The 18961-nt window shown below is 38.0% G+C and overlaps 1 protein-coding gene across 7 annotated transcripts in view; it reads right to left on the bottom strand.

The window, feature by feature from the left end:
* Positions 1-398: 398 nt before the first annotated feature.
* ANKRD13C (ankyrin repeat domain 13C) overlaps positions 399-18961 on the bottom strand; it is a 132245-nt gene continuing 113682 nt past the window's right edge. For 5 of the 7 annotated variants that reach the window (XR_016237282.1, XR_016237283.1, XM_070078281.2 and 2 more), the window contains 3 exons: positions 17887-17985; positions 11403-11503; positions 399-2061 (listed from right to left, as the gene is read on the bottom strand). Coding sequence is in view for 5 of the 7 variants with exons in the window: in XM_070078281.2 (XP_069934382.1) it covers positions 1931-2061; positions 11403-11503; positions 17887-17985 (331 nt within the window). In the remaining 2 variants the exon portion in view is untranslated. The remainder of the gene's footprint in view (positions 2062-11402; positions 11504-17886; positions 17986-18961) is intronic. The other 2 variants (XM_002715925.6, XM_008265068.5) reach the window with 2 other exon arrangements.

Raw genomic sequence — 18961 nt, 5'->3', positions numbered from 1 at the left:
AAATTGATAAATCCCAAGCTACAACTTACTACTTTTCCTCCCTAAGTTGTCTGCACTTATGAAAAAAATCTGCAACATAGTCCTGAAAGTATACCACATTCCAACAAAATAATGGGAGCTAAAGACATTTGTCATCACTGTCTTTCAGATTCTCAAACTTCCTAAAATCACTGATCGACACAATGATTCAAATTCTCTCTCTTGATCTAACCATTTTGTAAATAATAGGGATCTACTTCTATTCAGAAAGGCAAGTCTGAGTTTACCAATTCTTTCCTCAAAATTCAACAGGCCCACATATGGTAATAATGAAGTCTTTGAATTTTTAACTATGACTTTTTTCTTCCTTACAAAATATATTTAATCAAATGTCAACAAATGCAATGTATGTATCAGTATGGGTGATGCAGCTTTAAAGATGTTTATTATAAAAATTTTCTTATGGTTGATTGTTTGGATTTTTTTAATAAATCATCTCTTCAATAAAGGTCTCTAAATTCATTTGAAATTATCTAAAACCCTGGAAAAAGTTGAAACTGCTGATCATTCTAAAAAAAAAAAAACTTGACAGATGCATTCTTGACACATTCATCAAGATACATTTTAAAAACATTTAGCTTAGCTCTTTAATACAACATGACACTTTATGACTGTTACACATTATTCTCCCTAATTTATTTTCATTCTTGGACCGTCCAACCATCTTGGAATAAATATGAAAAATTTTAAGTTGCAAAAGTGAGTAATACATGATTTTGACATTTTGGAGACAATTAAAATCCATAAATATTTTCCTGTGATTTAAAAAAAAATAAACAATAGGAATCACCATTCTTGTATATGCTTTTGGACTTTTACTTGTAACAAATATAGTCTGTTAGCATATAAAATGTTACTATCATATTTTGAAAGCTTTAAATATGTTGTGTAGGGTTGTCTAAAACATGTAGACTGTTTTTTAAAACTGACATCAGTGCATCCATATTCCACTAAAAACAAACAAAATAATCAGACTGATGTGCACTTACTAGGAAGCAAGTTTAAAAATTTGGATTTTGTTTTAAAGTGCTGAGATTTGGAAGAGGACTATGTTTAAGCATGCTAACCGTACCTTATCATGAACAAAACAAGGACTCTGAAACTCAAGTTTAGGAAAAAAATAGAGGTTCTATGAAAGGAAGATTAGTAACAAACGTTTTCCATTGAAGAAAGAATTCAGGTAAAAACAAATAGCACCACAATGAATTGCACTAAGGTGCTAAAGGAGGTACCTTATTCCCTGCAGAGTGAACGCTCCTTCTGAAATGTATTGCAACATATAAATGCAATTGTTTAATGGTTACCATTTGGTTCATTCGTCTACAGAAAATTGCATTCCTTCTAGTTCATTATACTGAACAAACATTCAAATTACTGAACTATACATAATGTTACATAGTTTACATTTTATGAAAACAAAGTTTGAAGGACTATTTATAAATGTCACCTTGAATATAAGATGACAACTTTAAAAGGGCTTCATATCTCTTAAGACATTTAATTTATGTTAATGGTCCAGGAGTGTTTTAGATATAGATATAGATATAGATATATTTATATGCATATATATTTCAACAAGAAAGAAGTGTAAAAATTTTTAAAAACAAATCACAGCACTCATAGCTGCTTTACATATGAAGGTCTTAGGGTCATTAAGGTGTCAAACTATTACACTTATAGTAAGTATATTTTTAAAAAGACTGAAAGTGGCACATCAGAAAACTTGCTGAAATTCTTATTAGATGCCCATTTCATTATCATGTTACTGATGTGTCAATTCAATGTGTAATTCCCTTTTCTTCATGGAAAGCACTTGTCCCTTCTATTTGGATTCACTTCTGGGGTCCCTGCATTCTCCTTCCTGGGTTAGGTGGCATCATCTTCCAGTCAGTCAAAGATCAGGAAAACGGCTGGGGTCTTCCTTGTAGTCATCAGGTATAGTGAAGATGGAGCCATCAAATTCATCATATCGAAACTCCTGAAAAGTCACAGTGGCTGTGATCGTGGGAAACACAGGTATATCTACAGAGAGAACAATGATAATACTGTAAAATCAATTGTTAATCGATTTGTAGACTAAAAAGCATCATATGTCCGACATATGCTTTAAAATTTCAAAAAAAAAATTACTCAGAGACCAGACAAATTCAAACTTATGGCTCATATCAAGTATTTATGTGCTCTTGGGAAGGGTTTGGGTTCTAGTGAGGAGGTACAGACACTGAGTCATGTGAATTACATTCAAGAGCAAATCCCTTCCACCAGTCTTAAGAATGTAATGCCAATTCCATCACTCTATTTTTTTTCCCTTGGGACAAAAGAACAGCTATATTTTATAGTTTTGCATCCTGACATATTTCTTCAGATTATGGTATACATATTACTCTGACTCTTTGAGCTCATTTTTCATTTTTAGTAATCCAAGTGAAATAATTAATCATTTTTGTTTTAAAACACTAAAAGCAATCTATCATAAATATGTGGGGGTAAAAATGGACTCATCAGAGTTGGAACAATACCACACCACCCTAGCCAAACAGTGTTCTAAGTGAAACACATTTCTGACTAAAATCTGACATTAAAAATAAGCAGATACAGTAATCTTTCTGGTTAGTCTTATTGCTAATATGAATTATTAGAGCATAAATCATAAAACCTGGGTTCTGCTTTCTGCAAATCATTTTACTTAAGAGCCTCAGGAATTTAATTTATAAAATGAACTCTCAAAGTCTCCAAACACTATGAAAGGAATGTATGAATGCTGTCTCAGGTGTCTTTGTAGGGAAAGGACATTTTAAATTCAGTTTACTACAGGCCAACTGCTTATTACAGAAAATAATGTTCTTGTATAAGAACAAAGCTACATTAAACACAAAAATAAATATAAGAATTAATAGGTTTCCAGTTATTTCTTGGGAGAAAAAAAATCATTCATTTGTGCCTTCTATATGTAGGTGTGATTCTAATCCAGGATTCAACAAACCAAGGCCCACAGCCTGGCCTGTGAGCAAAGAAAAATTTTTACATTTTCATGTTGTTGAAGAAAAAAATGAATAATATTCATGAAGTGAAATTACATGAAAGTCAAAATTCAGTGTGCATAAATAGTTTTGGAATACAACATATCCATTCATTTACTTACTGCTTATAGTTAATTTCATTCTCCAAAAAGAGCTGAATGGTTGTTACAGAAATCATGGACTACAAAGCCTAAAACATTTACTAACTTCCTGAAAAAGTCTGCTGACCCCTGTTAAGGGCATTGGCTACAAGTCAGTAAACAAAAAATGAAATTCACATATTTATGGAGATTAAAGTCTAGTTGGGAGAGACAGCTAACAAATACATAAAAAGTAACAGTGATTAGCATCTACAGAAAAGTAAAGCATGATAGAGAATAGGGTAAGAGTTGCTGGTCCAAAGAAAACTCAGTGAGATGATCTTCCAGCAATGAGCTGAGATAACAACCATGATGTTGCCTAGAGGATGAAAATTCTAAACAGAAGGAACAAGTACAAAAGGCCCCAAAGGAAAATGCCTGGTTTATTCTAGGAACAGCAAGGAAGCCAGTGTCACTGAAACCAAGGGAAGGAGGGAGAAATTGGCAGGAGATGAGGTCAAACAGGAAACAGGCAGTTAAAGGTGGGGTTTAGGCCAATGAAAAGACTTTGCCTTTTACTATAGAGAAGATGTAAAACTACTGGGGATGAGACAGGAGTAGGAATGTAACAAGTTTTAGCAGAAGTACTGAGAAAGTCTCCTAGACTGACAAAAGCAAAAAAGGAGACATGCTCCAGGAATCACTCATTGAAAGACGACCCCTCAAGAGAGTCAAATCTTGCCAAAAGTTAAGAGAAAAACAGAAAGTTTCCATTAGATTTAACCATACGAATATCAATAATAAGCATGTAAGAGTGGAAGAGAAAGAAAATCTACAATGGACTAAGAAAGGAGTGAGTAAACTTTTTACTTTGAGATAACCTTTTACTTTGAGATAATAATTGATTTACAGGCCACTGTAAGAAATAATACAGAAAGATCCCTTGAATATTTTATCCAATTTCCCCCCAACAGTAGCTTCTTATAAACAAAACAATATCAAAATCTGAACATTGGCAATACAGGAAAAGATTAAGAATATTACCAAAAAGGCAAATACCACATGGTCTCCCTTATAAGTGGGAACTAAAATTTAAAAACCAAACAAAAAACAAACGTCTATGTCTGTCAGTACTGTTGCAAATATAGTTTTGTAAAATTTTATGCCTTTGTTAAACCAATGTTAAGAATGTTATACTACTGCCGGCACTGCGGCTCAGTAGGCTAATCCTCCACCGGCACCAGCACACCGGGTTCTAGTCCCGGTAGAGGCACCAGATTCTGTCCCAGTTGCCCCTCTTCCAGGCCAGCTCTCTGCTGTGGCCCGGGAGTGCAGTGAAGGATGGCCCAGGTGCTTGGGCCCTGCACCCGCATGGGATACCAGGAGAAGCACCTGGCTCCTGGCTTCAGATCAGCGCAATGCGCTGGCCGCCGCGGCCATTGGAGGGTGAACCAATGGCAAAAGGAAGACCTTTCTCTCTGCCTCTCTCTCTCACTGTCCACTCTGCCTGTCAAAAAAAAATTTTTTTAAATAATAAAAAAGAATGTTATACTACTATAGTTTTAATGATCTGCGATTACTTCAAAATTTACTATATATGGGTGAAATGTCCATTTTTCCATTCAATTATTGTTTATAGCTGTTGTCAATATTCTCATTAAACTAGGGTCTTTTTGCTTTTTACTGGTTAAACTAATTATTTGATGAAGTATTAAGCATACTTTACTGTAATATAATTTTAAAATATGTTATCTCGGGGCCAGCGCTGTGGCATAGCGGGTAAAGCCACCACCTGCAGTGCCGGCATCCATACAGGCACAGGTTCATATCCCAGCTGTTCCACTTCCAATCCTGCTCTCTGCATTGGCCTGGGAAAGCAGTGGAGGATGGCCCAAGTCCCTGGGCCCCTGCACCCACATGGGAGACCTGGAGGAAGTTCCTGGCTCTGGCTTTGGATCTGCGCAGTCCTGGCCATTGAGGCCAACTGGGGAGTGAACCAGCGGATGGAAGACCTCTCTCTGCCTCTTCTCTTTCTGTGTAACTCTGACTTTCCAATACATATATAAATCTTTAATGCACTTCTTAACGACTTACAGAAAAGATACTAATTTTTTTAAGATTTTATTTATTTATTTGAGAGGTAGAGTTACAGACAGTGAGAGGGAGAAACAGAGAGAAATGTCTTCCTTCCGTTGGTTCACTCCCCAAATGGCCACAACAGCCAGAGCTGCGCCAATCCGAAGCCAGGAACCAGAAGCCAGGAGCTTCCTCCTGGTCTCCCATGGGGGTACAGGGGCCCAAGCACTTGGGCCATCTTCTACTGCTTTCCCAGGCCACAGCAGAGAGCTGGATTGGAAGAGGAGCAGCCGGGACTAGAACCGGCGCCCATATAGGATGCTGGTGCTGCAGGCGGAGGATTAACCTACTGTGCCACGGCACTGGCCCCAAGCGAAAGATACTAATTCTGAGAACTCATTCTTTCTTCTAGCCAACTTAAAGCACTCTTATTGGTTCTAAGATTTTGTCCTTCGTATTGACGATGGCCTGTGCTGCTGGGGCCATTGCTGCATTGGAGTTGCTGCTTCTGCCAGTCTCTTCCTGGTTCCTGCCTTTGCCATCCTCACCACTACTGCCCTAGCTGCCATCTCCTTTCTCACCCCGCCCCCTACCCTTCCTGCAGATCACCTGGAGGCCGGGCTTCAAAAATGAAAGCTTAAAACAAAAGTCAGTATTAATTTTTAAAAATTGTTGGTTTATTTATTGGCAGAAGGGCGAGACAGGGAAGAGATCACATCCACTGGTTCAACATTCCCCATCTTTCCATTTTAAAAACAACAACAAAAATACAAAAAGGGTGGGGGAGAAAAAGGGTGAGCAGGAGAGAGGAGGAGGAAGAAAATACCATTACATTCATAGATCTGTATCTATAAATCACAAAGAATCTGCTAAGAATTCAAATTAAAAAAATAAACAGAAAAGTTTCAGAGTATTCCCAGAACCACACACTGCCTCGTGTCAAATCCCTCACATTTACATCCATTATGCCTGTGCCTCATCCATTCCTTAATTCCTGGACCCCAGTTAACTCGTCATTTCTCTAGTTTTTGTTTTGTTATATTTTTTACTTCAAGCGCTTTACATAGATGGAATCATATAGGATGTCACCACTGGGACTGGCTTTCTTTTCCCATCATAATTTTCTGGTTATTCATCTAGGCTGCTTCTCATGTATCAACAATTTATTCTTTTTTTATTGCTTAAGAGTAGTCCATGCTATAGATATACTGTAGTTTATCTATTGAAAATTGTAATTCTTCAGCTATTACAAATAAAGCTGCTATGAAATGAACATTTGTGTACAGGTCTTTGTGTGAACATAATCTTTAATTTTCTGGAATAAACGCTTAGGAGTGCAACTACTTGGTTACATGGTAGTTGTTGTACCTTTAGTTTTTAAGAAACCAAAACACTGATAAAAAAAAAAAATAAAAAAAAATTTAAGTTCATTATCATTATCTATAGTCACTTTAATGTGCAATAAAACACCAGAATTTCTTAAAAAAAAAAAAAAAAAAAAAAAAAAAGAAACCAAAACACTTACCAGAGTGGCTGTACCAATGTAAACCATCATAATACTACAAGTGATCAAGTTTCTCCACATCTTCACTCACTAAGATGTTGTTGTCACAATACTTTATTTCACCCATTCTATTAGATATATAATGGTATCTCCTCATAGTTTTAACTTGCATACCCCCAAAGGCTAATAATACTGAATAATTTTCATGTACTTATTTTCCATATCTATATATGCCTTAATGAAATATTTCTTTGTGTCTTTTACCCTTTTCTAATTGGCTTTTGATGACTTATGAGAGTTATTTGTTTATTCTAGGTATTGGACTTTTGTTAAGATATATGGTTTGAAAATATCTTCTCCCCCTCCATAGCTTGTGTTTTGTTACTTTTACCCAAGTCTTTCTTTCTGAGAGCAAACCATGTTTTTAACTTTTGATGAAATCCAATTTATTGATTTTTCCTTTTATGGACTGTGATTTTGGTATAAAAGTTAGTAACTCTGTAGCAGATCTGTAAGCATCATTTATAAGGCTGGACAAGTGGTAACAAGTTCTTTCAATTTCTGTTTGTTATGAAAGGTCTTTATTTCACCTTCATTCAGAAATTAGACCTTTTCAGGGTACACTATTGTGGGTTGACAGTTTTTTTTTTTGTTTGTTTAAGACATGGACTATATCTCTCATTCTTTCCTAGCCTGAAGGGTTTTTGATGAGAAGATTTAAAATTATGATTCAATTCTGTCAGCAAGAAACTCATATCAATTATAATGATACAAGCAGATTAAAATAAAAGGATGAAAGAATATATAATGCAAATTTAACCAAAGGAAAGCAGGACTGATTATAATAAAATTAAATAAAGATTTCAGATAAAAAAATTATCAGAGACAAGGAAGAATATTATGTAATAATGAAATCATCAATCCATGATGTGGCTGGTGCTGTGGGGTAGTGGGTAATGCCGCTGCCTACAGTGCTGGCATCCCATATGGGCAGCGGTTCTTATCTTGGCTGCTCCACTTCCACTGTTCTCTGCTGTGGCCCAGGAAAGCAGTAGAAGAAGATTGCCCAAGCCAGCTCCTATAACTTCATTTTTATTTATAGTGTTTCTGAGTGTACCTCTTTGTACAGCTTCATTACTGTTTACCTAGGTATAGTGTCATCATTTTACCAATTCAAGTGAAATACAGAAATACCAATTCAAGTGAAATAGAGAAATCTTGCTTCCCTTTATATCCCTTTATCCCTCACCCATTTAAAATATAATTGTAAATAGGAAGCAAGATTGGAGAGATTAGTAAACTTTAAAATACCTTGGCTTTGGAAAGCAAAGATTAAAGTAGGTTTTGGATATGGTAAATTACTGAGATTTTTTTTTCAGTTGGTTGAATCTAAAATGAGAAAGTCTAGCAATTAAGAAGGAAACATCAATAGTAGAAAAGGGAGGTAAAATGTAAAGGAATATGGCATAACTGACACAGCAAGCTTTAATTTTTAAATGCTTATTTTTTTATTTATTTGAAAGGAGGAGAGAGAGATCTTCTATCCACTGATTTACTCCCTAAATTCCTGCAACAGCAGGGACTGGGCCAGGCTGAAGCCAGGGGCTGGGAGCTCCATTTGGGTCTTCCACATGGGTGGTAGGCATCCGATACTTGGGTCATCTGCTGCCTCCAAGGCACAATAGCTGGAAGCCCGGTTGGAAAGCAGGGTCAGAAGCACAGATGGGTTTCAATTGAAGGAACTCTGATACAGAATGTGGATATCCCAAATGATGGCTTAACCTGCTGTACCACAACACTTCCCACCCCCAGCAAACTTTTAAAATAGCTGGGAAGACAATAGATTAATAGTACAAATGAAGAGATCATTCAAGCTATGAAGACTGGCGTCACTTCTACTGAGAACAGATGGAGGAGAAGAAAGGCCTCGTGCAGGAAATTCCACATAGGATGTTTGGGAACAGTGAGAGAGGTCCCATTTCTGATTGCTGTTTTTGTAATGAAGGAAGTAAAATGATCTGATTAGACTGTAAGAGGAAATAGTAAGAGAGTATGGAGAGTTGATAAAAGAGGTTCAAATTTAGCCTTTGAGAAGAATGAGAAAATCAAATCAGAAAACGATCATATCTAATCAATATTTAAAGCTCTGGTTGATTTTAAAAACTTATGTTAATGACAATTTTCAAATTTTTATAATTTTCTCCTAATTATGATTCTTATCCTAAATATAGAAACAGAAATGATGGAAAATTAAACCAACCCAGGAATGGTATTTTACAGGATTGGTTCAAAAAGAAAATAAGAGAATAGCTGAACAAATTCCTCATAACTTTAAGTATACAAGCAAGATTATCCACCCCTTTTTAAGAATGTAGTTCTGGGGCCAGCTCTGTGGTGTAACAGGTAAAGCCGCCACCTACAGTGCTGGCATCCCATATGGGTGCTGGTTCAAGTCTCGGCTGCTCCACTTCCAATCCAGCTCTCTGCTATGGCTTGGAAAAGCAGTAGAAGATGGCCTAAGCCTTTGGGCCCCTGTACCCGCATGGGAGACTCAGAAGAAGCTCCCAGCTCCTGACTTCAGAGCAGCTCGGCTCTGGCTGTTGCAGTCATTTGGGGAGTGAACCAGTGGATGGAAGACCTCTCTCTCTCTAGCTCTACCTCTCTCTGTAAGTCTGTCTTTCAAACAAAATAAATAAATCTTAAAAAAAAAAAAAAAAAGAAAGAAAAAGACTGTAGTTCTGTGGTAGGTGTTTGGCCCAGCAGTTAAGACATCTTCATCCTAAATCGGAGTTCCAGGGTTTGATTCCCAGTTCCAGACTCCAACTTCTCGTCAGTGTAGGCACTAGGAGGCAGTAGTTGATGGCTAAAGAAATTGGCTTCCTGCTCCCTACTTAGGAGACCTGGACTGAGTTCAGAGCTCCTAGTTCTAGCTCCAACCGAACCCCAGTCACTCATTGCAGGCATTTGGAGAATGAACCAATAGACCAGAGTTCACTGGCATTTTCTCTTTCTGCCTCTCAAGATAATAATAATAACAACAACAAGAAGAAGAATGTAACTTTTCATCAGAGAAATTTCTGCAAAAAAGTACTGTAGATTATTTTTTCTTCCCATATAATAAAAATATCTATTTTGCATAAAAATCTATACTGTACCATGATGTTGATTTGGGTTTGAAATTTTTTAAGAATTTTATTAATTAATTTGAAAGGCTGAGTTACAGAGAGAGGGAAAGAAAGAAAAAGGTCTTCCATCCACTGGTTCCCTCCCTAAATGGCCACAACAGTCAATGCTAGGCCAGGCCTAAGCCAGGAGTCAAGCACTTCTTCCAGGTCTCCCAAGTGAGTGGCAAGGGCCAAGGACCATTTTCCACTGCTTCATTTCTTTAAGTAGACACTGGGCTCCCCGTGCTTTTTGTATGGTAAAGAGGAACTAGAATGACATTTCAAAATCATTTTATCATCCATTTTAATGCTTACTCCCAAGTTTGGAAAATTGAGACCATCTGGCTTAATTTTTAACAATGAAAATGTTATTTCTGATAGTAAACATGTTTGCCTACTTATCCTGAGACGTAGTTTTGAAAATATTGAAATATATCCAAGAATAATATAAAGATTATAGTTGCTCTATTGAGTTTTCTCTCCCACTAGAATGTGAACACCAAGGGAGCAGAAACTTTTGTTGTCTCTCATCTCTAGAAGGATATCGACCACAGCACAACCACTAATTAAATATTGCTTGGCTAGATCGGTGCATGGTACTGAAGGCACTCCTAAACCTAAAATTCATACCAAATCTAAGCCTAAAGTCCTAAACTATTAAGCACCTTTTATTAGTCTCCGGTAACCAGTTTTCTAAGTTAAAAAGATAAGTATATGCAAAAAATGATATCTTACTGTTTCTAAAGTTCTTGACTTCAGATGAAATTAAGTTAAAATCTTTAAGACTAACAAATAAAAAATATGACTACTATTTTGAAATATTCCCACTATGCAGAAACTCACAGGATGCTACAGATTTGGGCTAAACTACAGTCTCCCTATTTCCTATTAAAAATATTATTACATTACATCATTGGTTTACCTTTATCTATGAAATATTTTCATATCTATTACATTTATTTTTTTAAAGATTTATTTATTTATTTATTTATTTGAGAAGCAGAGTTACAGAGAGAGCAAAGGAGAGACAGAGGTCTTCCATCTACTGGCTCACAACCCAAATGGCCATAATGGCTGGAGCTGGGCCAATCCAAAGCCAGGAACCAAGAACTTCTTCCAGGTCACCCATGCAGGTGCAGGGGCCCAAGCACTTGGGCCTTCTTCCACTGCTTTCCCAGGCCATCAGCAGAGAGCTGGATCAGAAGAGGAGCAGATAAGACATAAACCAGCACCCATATGTGATGCTAGTGCTGCAGGAGGAGGCTTACCTACCATGCCACAGCGCGCAGCCCTCTTTATATTTACTTTAGATCAAGTGGAATTTGAACCCTCAACAGGCATTTTGTACATCTGACAAAATATGAATATCAATGCATATAATTTTAGAAATACTTTACAAATATATAAGCAACTAGGAAATCTATTTTCCCTTAAAATATGACTTATTAAATGTTAATAAACAGCTACATATTTATAATATACACAAACATGAGTTTACATTTTTCTCTTTTTCTCTTACCTAATTTTACAGGAAAGCCTGGAGGCAGCTTCATCTGAACAAACTCTCTAAGCTTGTTAAAGTGCTTGAAGGGAGCTATTACTTCTAAAACATTCAATAATCTGAAAAATGAAAGAAGAAAAAAGATTTCACTTTTTCAAGTTGATTTCTTTGTGTCTGTATGCTGTTTAACTATATGCTTTAAATTTAGATAGTAGTACTGATTTCCAGATATTAGATAAAAAAATTACATACCTTCTGCCTCCTGGTTTATTATTTTTTCTGTTATGATTAATAACTTTCAATTGTGCTGTCACAATTTTCCTAGGTGTTTGATATTAGGTATATATTTAAACGGATGGAAGGCTTACACCTGTCTTCTATCTGAAGTCTGCATACTTACTATTTGGGTGGCTGAATTTCACTGTCAATGTATCATGTGTTTGAAGAGTTCTTATGTGTTTAACACTCCATGAATATATGATAAGTAAGCATTGCTTGTCTTTATTCTTTTTAGTTAATGCTCCTATATTTTCATTTATTTGAAAGGCAGAGCAGGAGAGAAAGATTTCTTCCCTCATAGTGGTTTACTTCCCAAATGCCAGCAATAGCAAGGGCTGGGTGAGGCTGAAGCCCAGAACTTCATTCAGATCTCCCACATGGGTGGCAGGAGCCCAAGCACTTGAGCCCTGTGCTATCTTCCAGGATGATTATCAGGAAGGTGGATGAGAAACAGAAGCAGCACTTCAGCGTGGGATGTAGGCATCCCAAGTAGTGGATTAAAATGCTACACAACAATACCTGCCACTTGTCTTTATTCTTAAAAGAAAATTTGGCTTGCATAAACTTTCAGAATATACTATTTTTCCATTTGAACTACAAATTCATAATTTTTCCTGGCATTCTGTAACACACTAGTCATTATAGTACAATTTATCCTTTCATCCTTTTGTTGAATGGATTTCACTTTCAAGTAATATTTTTCTTCCAAAAAGATGCTAGGGGCTGGTGCTATGGCATAGTTGGTAAAGCCACCGCCTGCAGTGCTGGCATCCCATATGGGTGCTGGTTCGAGTCCTGGCTGCTCCACTTCTGATCCAGCTCTCTGCTGTGGCCTGGGAAAGCAGTGGAAGATGGCCCAAGTCCTTGGGCCCCTGCACCCACATGGGAGACCCAGAAGAAGCTCCTGGCTCCTGGCTTCAGATTGACACAGCTCCGGCCATTGTAGCCACCTTGGGAGTGAACCAGCAGATAGAAGACCTCTCTCTCTCTCTCTCTCTCCTTCTCTTTCTGTATAACTCTGACTTTGAAATAAAAATAAATAAATCTTTTAAAAAAACATGCTACTGGGGCCGGCGCTGTGGTGTAGCAGGTAAAGCTGCCGCCTGCAGTGCCGGCATCCCATATGGGCGCCGGTTCGAGACCCAGCTGCTCCACTTCTGATCCAGCTCTCTGCTATGGCCTGGGAAAGCAGTGGGAGATGGCCCAAGTCCTTGGGCCCCTGCACCCATGTGGGAGACCTGGAAGAAGCTCCTGGCTCCTGGCTCCAGATCAGTGCAGCTCCGGCCTTTGCGGCCATTTGGGGACTGAACCAGCAGATGGAAGATTTTCTCTCTCTCTCTCTCTCTGCTTCTCCCTCTCTCTCTGTGTGTAACTATGACTTTCAAGTAAAATAAATAAATCTTTAAAAAAAAATGCTACTGCTGTCATATTTCTTGAGTTCTTTTATGTCTGAGAATATCCTCAGCTGCCTTCGTATCTGAATGACTACTATGCTGACATATTATCAGCCCATGCTTTCTTTGCTTCAGAAATATCAAGATACATGAAAATAATGTAAAGCCAGGCTGACTTCATCCCTTTTCTGCCCAGATGCCTTCAAATGTAGTAAAAACTGAAGCTGAAAAGTTTCATCAGGATTTTTGTTAATGATTGTTCTATATCAATTTTTCTTATAATCTACTCTTCTTCTATAGATTCAGTTCTGCTTTAGAGAGAATTTTTCTTCTTTTTTTGTTTAAAGATTTATTTTATTTATTTGAAAGGCAGAGTTACAGAGAGACAGAGGGAGAAATAAAGAGATAAAAAGAAATCTTCCATTCACCGGTTCACTCCCCAGAAGGCTACAATGGTTGGGGCTGGGCCAGGTCAAGCCAAATCCAGAAGCCAGGAGCTACTTCCAGGTCTCCTGCACATGGGTGCGAGAGCCCAAGGACTTGGGCCATCTTCCGCTGCTTTCCCAGGTGCCCATATGGGATGCTGGCATTGCAGGTGGCAGCTTAACGTGTTATGCTACAGCACCAGACCCTATCATATTTTGAATTCTGTTACAGTAATAATTTGGAGACATTGTTTACATGAAACACCAAAATCCCTATGTTGAATCACACTTATCCTCCATACCTACAGTTTATTTAATTCCTTTAATCTCTTCGTCCACTGTATTTACTTTGAGCTGTCAGAATTTAATTTTCAAAGACAGGCATCTGGCCTAGCAGTTAAGAAACCAGTTGAGATGCCAGCACCCCATATTAGAGTTCCTGAGTTTGACACTCACCTCAACTCCTGAGTTTGACACTTGGCACTACTTCTGACTCCAGTTTCCTGCTAATGCAGACCCTGGGAGATAGTGGTGATGGCTCAAATAGTTGGGTTCCAGTTATTCATGTGGGAGACCTGGGTTGGGTTCCTGGCTTACAGTTTTGGCCCCATGCCTGGCCCAGGACCACCGAGGACATTTAGGACTGAATCAGTAGATGGCAGTGCTCTCTCCCTCTCTGTGTCTCTCCATCTCTTCAAAGTAAATAATGAAATATTTAAAAACAAAAGTAAATTGTGGGGCCGGCACCGTGGCTCACTTGGTTAATCCTCTTCCAGTGGCGCCGGCATCCCATATGGGCACTGGGTTCTAGTCCCGGTTGCTCCTCTTCCAGTCCAGCTCTCTGCTGTGGCCTGGGAGTGCAGTGGAGGATGACCCAGGTGCTTGGGCCCTTGCACCCACATGGGAGACCAGGAGGAAGCACCTGGCTCCTGGCTTCAGATGGGCGTAGCTCTGGCTATAGTGGCTATTTGGGAGTGAACCAACGGAAGAAAGACCTTTCTCTCTGTCTCTCTCTCTCACTGTTTTAACTCTATCTGTGAAATTAAAAAAAAAAAAAAAGCAAAGTGTAAGAACTAGAGAAATTTTTTAAATAATTTAATTTTCAGCAACATCGTCTCTTTTTGTTTTTGTTATTATTTGTTTTATAATACTATTGTTTAATGTTCAATTTATCTCCTTTGGCTTAAATCTCCTTTTCATTTTATTCTACTATCATCCCAGCTCATCCTAAAGAGATCTAGTTTGTTGCTTTCATATTCTCTTTATGCTTTTCTACACCAATCACAGGCAATTTTTTCTCTCCTTTTATCTATTTTTTGCTCTATAATGACTTTTTTGTTTGGCTTTTCCATGCTTTGTTCCTTATTTTACCTTTTTTCAAGAATCTTAGTTACAACTGTCACATTCTATAAGTTCTAACATCTTTTTTTTTCACATAATGACATATCTAAAATTGGAATAACTCCCAAAATTGATTGTATCTTAAATTAGCCTCAATATTCTTCTTGATTAGTAAATAAAATTTAAAATTGGTGCTTCTTGGGATCAACAGCTCCTAGATAAAAGGAAGTATGGCAGATTTATAAGTGTGGTTAACTCCTCACATTTCTGAGACATTTCTCTGACCTATAGTTTGATGGTGGTATAAAATTCTATCCCATTGTCTGAAGTATGAGTATAGGGCAAGGTCAAGGATTGTGCTATACATAATTGGACTTTGAACTTTTCTATGTATTTATTTCACCAGATTGGAAGAAGAAAGAATGACAAAGGGAAAATAGTCTGGAACTTCAACTCACCCCTCCACTACTTTAGGGAGGAACCTAAAGCCGCAGTTCTGAATCAGCTCTAGCTACCCACTTCTCATCCATCTCTCCAAAGTGGATTTTTTTTAAAAAGGGAACATCTGGGGCCAGCATTGTTGCACAGCAACCCATATCAGAGTGCCGGTTTTAGTCCCAGCTGCTCTCCTTCTGATCTAGCTTCCTACTGATGCATCTGTGGAAGGCAGCAAATGATGGCTCAGTGTTTGGGTCCTTGCCACCCACATGGGAGACTAAGATGGAGTTCCTGGCTCCTGCCTTGAGCCTGACCAAACCCAGGCTGTTGCAGCTATTTGGGGAGTGAACCAACAGAGAGAAGATCTCTCTCTTATTCTCTGTCTCTCTCACTTTCTGTCACTCTGCCAAATGAAGAAAGAGAGCGGGAAAGAGAGAAGGGAAGGGATGGGGAGGGGGAGGGGGAGGGAAGGGACATCTGGTGAATACAGATTTGAAACTTTGCATGCAAGTTGTTCACTGCAACATTGTTTACAATGATAATAAACTACAAACAATCAAAATGTTTACCAGTAAGGAAATGATAAAACAAATGACAGTACTACAATATACTGAGGGAAAAATATAGACAAAAATATAATTACTGTAAGAATTCTATGGTTTGGAAGATTTACAAAGAAAAAAAAGAAAGTCACAGAACAAAACATAAAATAGTTCCCATTTTTATAAAAAATGCAAAAACACAAAAAGATCACAAAATTGTGGTAAAAGAAAACTATCACTTTTTACTCAATAAACTTCCCTATTTTTACACTTTACAGCAAGCACTGAAACCAAACCTCTAAAATATAAAAGCGGCATCCAGTCTCTCATCTGTCTCGCTTAGCCCAAGGTGTCCTTATTCGCCCTTTATCAGAAGGAATTCACTGCTGGTGCCGCGGCTCACTAGGCTAATCCTCTGCCTTGCGGCGCCGGCACATCGGGTTCTAGTCCCGGTCGGGGCGCCGGATTCTGTCCTGGTTGCCCCTCTTCCAGGCCAGCTCTCTGCTGTGTGGCCCAGGAGTGCAGTGGAGGATGGCCCAAGTGCTTGAGTCCTACACCCCATGAGAGACCAGGAGGAAGCACCTGGCTCCTGGCTTAGGATCAGCGCGGTGCGCCAGCCGCGGTGCGCCAGCCACGGCGGCCATTGGAGGGTGAACCAACAGCAAAAGGAAGACCTTTCTCTCTTTCTCTCTCTCACTGTCCACTCTGCCTGTCCAAAAATAAAAAAAATAAAAAAGGAATTCACTGAATTGAGAGAATGATATAGCTGGCCCAACAATGTTCTTTTTTTTTTTTTAAAATTTATTTATTTATTTTGAAAGAGTTACAGAGAGAGGGATGGATACAGAGAGAGATCTTCCATCTGCTGGTTCATTCCCCAGATGGCTGCAATAGCCAGTGCTGGGCTAGGCCAAAGCCAGGAGCCAGAAGCTTCATCCAGATTACCTACTTGGGTGGCAGGGGCCCAAGTACTTGGGCCATTTTTGCTGCTTTTCCCAGGCCATTAGCAGGGAGCTGGATCAGAAGTGGAGCAGTCAGGGTTTGTCTGTGTGGGTGCAAACTATTGTAATCTTTACTTAGTACAGAGTTGACCTTCTGTATATAAAAATAATTAAAAATGAATTTTAATGAAGAATGGGATGGAAGAGGGAGTAGGAGATGGGATGGTTTGCAGGTGGAGGGTGATTATGGGGGGAAGAACTGCTTTTATCCAAAAGATGTACTTTCAAAATTTGTATTTATTAAATAAGTTTTTTATTAAAATAAATAAAAATTAAAAAAAAAAAGAACCAGTGTCTACATGGGATGCCAGTGTCACAGGAGGCAGATTTACCTGTTACGCTACAATGCTGGCCCACCACCCACAAGGTTCTAATAACTGGACTCAAGAAGTCATCTGGTTCTCTAACAGATAAAACCTCAATGGTCAGTATGGTCTGGAGGGATCTGTTTAGGGGAATTCCAGGTCCAGGCTGGGAGATTCCAGGTCTGGGGCAAAAGATAACCCACCTACATGTAACCCCCAGACCAACTGGAGACCACCTGACCATCATGAATTCTCTAAAGATCACAGCATCACTAATCAATCAAAGGAAGGTCAGGAGCACCAATGAGTATCTCGAACTTGGACATGAGCTGATGAACATCTCTCAGCCCCAATTTCCATCTTTAGGAGCCTTCACTTCTATCTGGAAATTAAGCATCAGCTGCCTGGCTTCTTGCTCTGCACTTTGCAATAAATGCCTACTGTCTCCTACTACCCTGATGTCAGTGATTGGCTTTCTGAGCATCTGGCAAGAGGATCCAGTTTGGGGGTTCTACAGCAATGCCTCCAACTACTTTGTTCAGCAACGACATGTATTCATGTACTCCTTTTATATTAAAAAAAAAAAAAACTTCAAAAACATGTCTGGTAAAATTATAAAAACATGAATACTTTTGTGAACTAAACAATTTTAGAAGCAGGGTGCACATACTATCAGGCATACGCTTTTACATTTCAAAGTCCTCAAATGCAAATATAATTATAGCATATGGGGTTTAAGAGCTTTTCATAAACATGTATAGTTAGTAAAAAACTTACAACTCAATCCCTAAGGGAAATTCCTGGCTCATTGCTATCGTGGCTTTAAAGGTTTTCTTACTCTCTTTGCACACCAGTTCTCTACCCAGATGAGGAGCTCTGAAATGGAAAAAAAAAGAGAGACTATTAAGAAAATTTCCACAGGCTATCACTTTCCTGAGAAGAATAATTTGTCATCTTCTAATGGCATTAATTAATGTTTCAATTTTCCTAAGCTTGCTATAGAAGTAAATTATACTTATGCTAAAAGAGACTAAGTATATAAGAAATGTAATCTAGTGGAGTAAAATGGACATTTTAAGATTCGATGATTGTTTACAGCCCTTGTCTCTTCTGTTGAGGAACAGTGTTTTCTTTCTTCATCCTATGTGTTGAACTCTTTTACTTAGTGTAGGTTTAACTTCATGATCCTTAAATAAACTGAAAGCAAATCTTTGTAAAAATTATGTGTGAGAATAGGAGAGGGAGGAGGAAGAAGGGTTGGATTGTGGGCAGGAGGGAAAGTGGGGTGGGAAGTATCACTATGTTCCTAAATCTGTACATATGAAATACATTAAACATGTGTAACTTAAATAAAATTTTAAAAACCATAAAAAAAGAAATGAGGGTAACAAAATAAAATAGCTGACGGCAAAAGTTTAGAAAATAATTATCAGACCGTAATTAATTCCAATTTGAATATAATTTTAATAATTACTACTCTAGAGAACAAAGAAAATCACTAGAAAAACACTGCAAAAGTATCACTGCATATCTTGAAAATTACTCAATTTAGTTTCTTTTAATGTTTACCATAATGTCAGCATTGATCAATAAAGAGCATCATGAAGAATACAGAATTCTATGTTATGTCAAAATAAAGAATTTTAGCAAATTTAGTTTAAAGATTTAATTGGCTTTTATTTGTAATTCTCATTCTATAAAATAGAACTAGTATTCCAATGAGCTGAGCAGAGGAGGTTGGCTTTAATACAAAGAAAAGGGCTGAAAAAATAAAGAAGAAACAAAAAGCAGACTCATCTAGTCCCTTCAAAGCTATTTTCCTTATAGGGTAAAACGGAGGGGGATTTCCTTA

The sequence above is a fragment of the Oryctolagus cuniculus genome, chromosome 7, assembly GCF_051225735.1.
Source record: "Oryctolagus cuniculus isolate XC-2025 breed Fujian yellow rabbit chromosome 7, ASM5122573v1, whole genome shotgun sequence".
Classification (NCBI taxonomy): Eukaryota; Metazoa; Chordata; class Mammalia; order Lagomorpha; family Leporidae; genus Oryctolagus; species Oryctolagus cuniculus.
Note: the sequence above shows the minus strand (reverse complement) of the source record. Positions and strands in the feature narration are given on the sequence as shown.